The sequence below is a fragment of the Symsagittifera roscoffensis genome, chromosome 3, assembly GCF_963678635.1.
Source record: "Symsagittifera roscoffensis chromosome 3, txSymRosc1.1, whole genome shotgun sequence".
Taxonomy (NCBI): Eukaryota; Metazoa; Xenacoelomorpha; order Acoela; family Convolutidae; genus Symsagittifera; species Symsagittifera roscoffensis.
Window position 1 is genome coordinate 79,103,167 of NC_087064.1, and position 8,611 is coordinate 79,111,777.

At 34.4% G+C, this 8,611-nt stretch overlaps 1 protein-coding gene across 1 annotated transcript; it reads left to right on the plus strand.

Moving 5' to 3' along the window:
- On the plus strand, window positions 1-7,618 carry LOC134841848 (D(2) dopamine receptor-like). Its single transcript, XM_063857888.1, has 4 exons — window positions 1-224; window positions 1,222-1,466; window positions 2,808-3,074; window positions 7,299-7,618. Exons 1-4 carry the CDS (start codon window positions 199-201, stop codon window positions 7,616-7,618), a joined length of 858 nt encoding a protein of 285 aa, XP_063713958.1. The 5' UTR covers window positions 1-198.
- Window positions 7,619-8,611: the final 993 nt, after the last annotated feature.

Consider the following 8,611-nt stretch of genomic DNA (forward strand, 5'->3'; position numbering starts at 1 on the left):
TTCATGGCTTGTCCTTGTATGGCAATAAGCACCATAGAACATCAACTTGAGCGCATGTTTGGGACCAATCAGAGAGCGACGCTTGTCGTCAGTTAGGCGAATGCATCGATCTTCGTTTGCGCTCTTTCGAAAGATACAACTGTTGTTCTTGTTCACCGCAATTTATATTGTTATACTCCCACAAGTTACTATATATCGATGGATTGGCCCGCCATCTTCGAGCAGTACACAGTCACCCGTATTGCCATGTCTGTTATTAGTTATCAAACATCAACAAGAAAGACTTACTACCGGGCAAAACATGACGATTTCAACGGCCCTGCATTGGTATCCCAATGCTTAAAAAATTGCATACAATTTCATTTTGAAAAAATTATAGAGACCAGTTTTTGATGTTTTTTTTTCCAAAATTGTGTCCATTTTTAAGCAGAAATTTGCTCCCTTTGAGACTTTTTCTTCAATTTTTCAGCCATCAACCCCCAAAATCAGTTTCATGCACAGAATGATTTTCTCATCTTCTAACGCATTTTTTTAGACTGAAATGATTTTGAATTTTCAATTTGAAGTGACTTCGAATATTTGCGAAAGTTTTGTCAATTTTTGCCCCACCATATTCATGTTCCAAGCTTTTTTAAAAGCACCATAAGACCCACTTTTGCAAAAATGTCTGCACCGCAGCAATATTTTTGAGAAAACCTGTCAAAATTTAATTCTTGGGCGTTTTGAAAGTTTTGGCCGAAGAAAACTAAGTATTTCTTTACGCTAGCCGGATAAGGCTCAGAACTTTATAATTAAAAAACGTTTTTCTCAAAAACGGTTTGACTGAGTATGAGTTATTGGGTCAATCGCTGATAAAGTTTTTATTAAAATCAGCCTCTTATCTTATGTAAAAGTTTAAAAAGAGTATAATAATGTTTCAATAGTTAAATAATTATGCTTAAATTGAGTGGCACAATATATTGCTTTACAATTCTAATAAAAAATTTAGTGAGGCGAAACTTGATTGGCTAGTCATAGCTGCAATAAAATAGAAAAAAAACCTTTATGCGAGTATAATGTGTATGTTCGTGTCTTTTTGCAAATGTTTTGGTTTTGATGGGATCGCAATCGACTTAATGAGGTTGAAGCCCACCATACGCCCTATACCAATTACTGATTAAAATAGATTATTACAACTTAAATTGCAACAGATGTATGCGTAGTGGACTGTATACTGTAAAGTACTGGGGTGGTCACTTCTACAAGTAATGTGACCTCTGCATCCCCTGCTGTGCACGGTCCAGGTCGGCATGAACACGAGCATTGTTCGTCTACCGACAAACCCGCTGGAGAGCTGGTGGTGCTCTGGGCCATTATCTGTTTCTGCCTCTGTGGCAACTCCCTCTCCATCTTCTTCTTCCTCGCCAAAAGAGTACCCAGGAACTCGGCCAATTACATCATCACTAACCTCGCATTAGTGGACTTATGTCAGTACTTACATCACTATCACTCAAACTAACCGTCTCATCCTCAGCAAAAAATAAGAATCATAACGAGAATCTGCTCAGTTAATGTATTTTGTGCTGATTTAAATGAACCGGACAAAATGAACAAAATTGTAAACTCTTAACGCGTTTTTCTCAATTTGGATTAACGCAGGGGCGCCCCTTAGTACTATTTTGAGATACCCATTTTTGACTGAGTGACCTTAAAATTTTTCTAAAGGTGCCCTCGGCGCCAATCTATACTAATTTTGAGGGGGAACGAGCGCGAGCCGAAAGAAAAAACGCGATTTTTTGGTCGAGATTTTCCAAAAAAGCCTAAAAGTGCCTTTTTTGGCCTGTTTTTTTTGGTATGTTTTTTTTTGGCCTGCCAACTTACGGTCTTTAAAGTGGTTTGGGAGAGCTCAGAAAATCAATTTGGTCGACCTAAAAAAAGTCGACAAAATATGTGAAACATTTTTTTAAAGTCCGCCACCGCCCTCGAGAAATTCCTAGATCCGCGCCTGGTTTAAGTACAAAAAATATTTACATTCAGTTGAAATCGTTTCAAAGTCTCGCAAGAAATTGCTTAAATGAGTTGATACCTGCTTTATAAAGCAGAGTGTTGATTCTTACTAGCATGCAGTTGATTGGACAAAGAGCAATTGGGGCAAGAAAAAAGGAATTGATATTCAGATCAGTTTGTATTTGAATGCAGAAACAAGTGGCTTAACTTTTTTTAATTTATAAAACCGAACTTGGCGTCGTAATGTGCTTTTTTCGCGGAAATTAAATAGTTCAAATGTTTTCTTTGTCATTGAATGTATTTTTTAAAAACGTGTTTCAATTTTCGACATTAAAAAAAAAATTCTGCATGGGAATGAATGCGAAGCCCCGTTCCATATCTGTGTGAAATTATCATTGTTACTGAAGTTATGACTAGATCGACTCGAAAACTACTTTGTTATATTAGCCTGAAATTGTTTTTAATGTTGATATACCGTTTTGAGTGGTACCGAAAAAGTTATTGTTTCAAATAAATTAATAAATTTTAAGGTGTTGATAGGTAAAATTTTAATTTAATGATAGGATTTTACACGTTTAGATTTTTAAGGCAATAAAAAGATACACTAACTATTAGTAGGTGTTTTTAAGGTGCATTAATGTATTTTTGAGGCAATTTGATGCAACTTTTTTCGTTGCGTGTGTTTTGCTGAGGATGTGAGTTCTGGGATCTACTTAACAATCTCCCCCCCCCCCTTTTCAAGAAAGGGGGTGAGGTTCTTTAGTAGGTACAATAGGGGGGGGGGATTGCTAAGTAGATCCGAGTTCTGTTGTGCACTACAGTGACTGGACTGGCGTTGGCCGTGTGTGATGGTATCCCAGGACTGGAGAAGCCGAAGGGCACAGGGGGAATGGGGAAGCTGTTTTGTGTGCTCTTCTGCAGCGACTACCCAGCCTGGGTCTTCATCACAGCCTCCATCTTCAATCTAGTCGTCATTGCCGTAGAGAGATACTTTGCAGTCGTGTTCCCCATGCTCTACAAGAGGCTGTACTCAAACAAACGCTTCCTGATAGCCAAGTTGGCTGTTGCCTGGCTCATTCCCCCCTTCCGTAAGTACTTGTCACTATAACCTACACTCTTCCATTGACAATAATACGAGTTCTGCATATTTAACAACGACTGGCTCCAATTTAACCTGGGTCAGGTATCTCAAACCCAGGAAAGACCTACCTTTGATCGTTTTCGACAGATATTTCTCAGATGTTTCTCCAAAAATCAGCGATTACAATTTAAACATTTTCGCTGATATTAACAAGAAGAAGCACTTGCTATGCTAGTACTATTGTATCTTTCTAGCTAAACTGTAGAATTAAAACTAAATTTATTATGTCCAAATTGATCTGTGATCACGATAACTGTAATTCACACGAAGCGATTCCCATTGCCCGGGTCGCGTTTTTTTTCAGACCTTTGCGATCAAAATATGATATGTTCAACCCGTGTGGACTGAGAAAATCTAATTTCAAGTCGTAATGACTGAAATCCGGGTTCAGACCGAGATGACCGGAAACGTTGGGTTTTAGTCCTTGTGGATGAAAGGATTTTGGAGTCAGACCATGTGGATCAATTCACCTGGCTTACGACCACATGGTCCATCAAAAAATTAGGTTCACAAAAAATTCTGTTCGAACTATCAGTAACGCCAAATTTCTGTATTAAAACTGCGGGGAATGGAATAATTAATTCAATGTTCATCTTTAAATTATTATACATTTTTAAACAAAAATGGTTTCATTCGTCGGAAATCGCTTCCCATGTTGTTATTATCTGTACCAAGTTTTGTTAGAAATTATGAGAGTGGCTTCATCATCGCATCATCTCGACTGTTTTTTGCTCAAAATTGGTAGAAAAAATTTGAACAAAAAAACAGCTATGATGATTCAATTTCTGCTAAAAGTTTAAGAAGCCACGCTATCAACTACTGCCAAAATTGATTGATTTTGATTATGAAAATCTGTGAATTTTAAAATGGTATCATCAAAAGTTGGAGTAACAAAAAAAATACGCGAGAAAATTTTACTGGATTATCATAAATTTACGCGTGAAACAGAGCTAACAGAAGAAGTAGAGTTCAGCTACAAAAAAAACACAAAAATCAGCTACAAGCAACGAATGAAATAATTATCTCTTTACAATTTATATCTACACATTAATATATATATAATATATAATTCCCCTAGATGCACCAAAATCTTTTTATGTCAAACTCAGCGCATCAAAATTCAATCAATGGTAAGAAGTTCGTTTACTAATTACAACAAGAAACCAACAGCAACAGAAGATTTCATAGAGTTTAACATGAAGGTAAGGCCAGGAAAACTGAAGACAAATATGACCAATTCTTTTTGAGCACTAGATCAGCTAAGGAAAAATGATTTTTAAAATTGGACCCAATTTGGCTGAAAAATCTTAAAAGAGAACGCAAAAGCAAAAGATTAAAAAAATATCGATGACATACTATCTTTTTAAGTGACAGATCAGTAAATTTTTGAATCCGTTAAAATGTTACAAGCCAAACTAAAACAAGATTGCTACAATTCCCTAATTTTTTTTTTAAATAGTAGCCCGGCAATCTGTTCAAATTGCACAGTTTTGTTTTATCGAATTTCTGAAAAAAAATCTTATCTGGTATATTTTAAAAATGCTAAAACTATTCCAAAAAACAAATATGTAAATGAGATTTTGAACACATTAAAAACGCAATCATTTTCTTCGTCAGTCTTTAAAAGAGTATTCAGACAAGAATTTACTACAAAAATTGAAATTTTTCTCTCAAAAATAAGGTAATTTCAATCAAACAAAGGATTTTTGTCCGAAAGATCAGCAGTTGATGCACTTGAGAGATTTCTGGTCAGAGCAAACATTGTTTTGTACACTTATTGATTTGTCAGTAGCATTTGATACTGTAAACTGTTGGATCCTGCTCCAAAAACTCTCATTTAATAAGTTGAGAGGGAGCACATTTTGCTTCTAAATTTTTCAAAAAAGCGTAATCAATAAGTCAAATAAAAAGTTCTCATCAGTAGGCAGTCCTCCCTCTTGGATAATTTTTAGATCAATTTCTGCTTCTATCTTACAACAAAGATCTTCTGGAGATTCCAAAAATCAGCAAAACTTATTTTGCAGACTTCACTAATATATATGGCAAAGTAATGGATCAAATTTATGACGTATATTTGAGCAACATAAAAGCATGGGCGGCAAAAAAACTTACAATGATGCAGGACAACAAAATCAAAGAAATTTTTAAAAACTATGCAACATATTGTCAAAAAAAAAATTATTAAAACAGAAAATGATGTAAAATAACTAGTTGATCAAATTGATTGCAGCTCGAGTTTCACTGTTTGTATAACTGAAAAAAGAAAACTCAGTGCTGAAAACTCATGTCATTTCTCTACCAAATCAGAAATATGTTTTCAACAGAGCAATTCAAACGAGTATACAAAAACTACATACAAACAACATATCAGAAAGAAATACTAAAATACGGCTGCGCCTCAACATCAATTCTAAATATACTGCAGAAACAGCAAAATTACTCATTGAGAAAAAGAAGCTCTCAAGGAAAAATAGCTCAAAAATAAGGTTGAAGAGACGAGAAGGCAAAATTTGTTCAACTTTTTTTATTACATACAAAACAAATGTACCACAAACAAACAAAAACGAAAAAATTCTAAGAAAAGAACTAAAAAGTATAAATGTGATCAATTTCATAACAACGAAAGGAAAAAATTTAGCGTATAAAAAGTGACACACGTGATAAAACATTACAAAAATATCTTTAATTAGGAAACTGTACAAAAAAAATCACAGCGACTTAGACTTTTTTCAAATAAACTTTGAACCTAGTCTAAAACATTTCCAAATTAATTTTAATAATATTCTTTCATTTTGAAATTTCTAACGTTGCTAATTTTTGGGTTCCAGATAGCTGATCAGTGTCGCTTGCCAAACTCAAATTATCGAAATAGTTTTCGGTTTGATTACGAAGAAAATGTTTTAAGCAAATCTTTAGCATATTTTCCGTTTAGTATTTTTCTCTTCAGTTTATTTTTCGTCAAAATTTGTTATTTTAGTAAGCAAAAGGTTTACCATGTAGAAATTTAGGATGACTTTAGACGCCCACACTGACAAATTAACTTGAGATTGAAATTGATTTAATTCGATTTTTATACAGATAATAAACTGTATAGAAACCTTTTATGATAGCACAATTAGCTACGTAAATTGATTTAGAATGGTTTAAATGGATTTTTATGGTTTCGAAAAAATCGATGCTATTGAATGAAAAATGATTTAAATTGGTTTTCTCCAATGTAGTGAAAATTATGATAATCTTTATTGTGAAAAACTCAATTAACTTGGACTTGGAAAACCTCCATCAGAGCTACAGAATGCAAGAGTTGCTCGAGGAGAAAAAGTTACGGCAAACTATTGCGTTTAAAAGATTTGCTTTCAACTTGTGCAAAACTAAGGGTTTCTGCGGTAAATGAGAAGTAAAACAACGCAAAATTTTTTCAAATATCAATTTCGTTATCAACTTTCTAAGCTCATTTTTGTTTGATAAATAACAATTATTTTGAAAAATCCACCAAATAGAAATTTTCATTATCTCTTGCAGAAATTTTAGGTATTAGTTGTTCTCATAGTTTATTTCCAGGCCAAACTTCAAAAGCAAACGCTAAAATTTCAATTCCACTATTCCTCTACTGTTTGATACTCAATTGAAAGTCTGAATATAATTTGTGTACAATCTGCATAAAATGACTAGACAAAAATATTGTTAAAAGTCGATGTCAATCGATTTTTGTTGCTAAAATCCGTTGGAAAAAGAAACCAAGAAAGGTTGACGAAAAATATTTAAGTCGATTTAGAATCGGTTGACATTAATTTTTAACCTAAATTTTTGTATCAAAGTAAATCGATTTAACGTCGATATAAATCAATTTTTTTTAGACATCTGCTACATTATCTGTTTGCAATCGATTGCATTTCATTTTTGTCAGTAAGGGCGTGTTTTCGAAAATTTTGATGTCGCGAAAAAAGTTTCTAAATGTTTAAGGGAAGTTCCGGCAGCGGATATCACCATATGGCCTTCCTTGAATAATTCAGTCTACTGTTTCTCTGCTAAAACTACTCTTTTGTATAATAGGCACCAATTTCTATCGCTATTTTAAAAGTTTCACCGTTTCTGACAAGGTAGCTTATTATCCAATACACTCCTCCGTAAACCATAATAAAACTCTACTTAACAGTTTGTGTGTTGGCAGCTGTGCTGTTCGACGTGTTCTTCTACCAGGCGGAAGAGGACTACTGTGTTATCACCTTCAACTCCGGCTTCGTCACCTGGGCAGGCTACTGGTCCCTCGTAGGCCAACTGACACTCCCCACCTTCTTCATGTTTTATGCGTACATACAAATGACTGTCAGCATACGCGCCATCAACATCCCCCCACCCCCACCCCTACCCCCGACGGACAGCAGCACCAGCACTGCTTCTACAACACAACTAGCAGGCAAGACCATATGGCATCATCATTCCGCATCTCTTAAATTCATCCTCACACTGACGGTCTATTTAAGACAGTGAGATTATCATATTAAGTTTTCAGTAATCCACTCTGCCTTCTGTTGCATAGCAAGTTTTGTGTTTCTCCCATATGATGGCTGTCTTGTGATACAGCTAAATCGCCGCAAATTGTTTTTCCAAAATTTCCTGCGCAATTGAAACTGCGCCATAATTTACTGGGGGAGGGGGACTACAATGGAAACTTATATTTACTTGGAAACTTGGAAACTTTGTTTGTTATTTCTCCCACTGTTAGTACCAATTAAACTGAGACAGTTGTACCAATTATTGTTTTTTAACCCCAACAAGACACACCTCAAGTAATACTTTTACGATTTTTTCTTTGAAAGTTGGACACAATAATTGTTCATTCGTTGGGATAAATTCAAGTCTGTCATTAAGTTAAAGAAAAAACCGAAAACCGAAAATATAGCCCTTTAGTGGCTGCGGAACACAAAAGAGAAGCAAAAGACGTTAGCTGTTTAAGAGCCACACATTTTTGAGACAACATTAGCGATTTTACTTAACGATTTTAGTACCAGTCTTACTAAAATTGAGAAACAATCGATTTTAATCAATTAATAATTGATTATAATCTCTCTTTTTAATATCAAATTATGATTAATTATAATCCATTTTTTGATATAATTATGATCAATCATTAGTTTTCATTAGTTTTGCATTAGTTTTGCACAAAAATCCATTAGAATCGATTATAATTGATTATAATCCCTTTTGTTTGTTCACTTTGTCTTCGAAGTTGCATCTAAATTGCTTATATTTTATGTTTTTGTAGACGTTGGTTCCTATAAAAAATGAGGAAAAAATTTTATAAGGTTTTGTTTTCATTTCTTCCCCATTAGAGTTGTTTTGTGATGCACATTTTAAGCTTTTTAACACCAAAACATCAGCAAATTGATTTAGTTTCATGGGTAATTCGGAAGATTTGTTTTTCATCTACCGCGGGAATTTTTCCACTAGTATGAAAGGATCTCTATGAAACTTTTGTTTCGA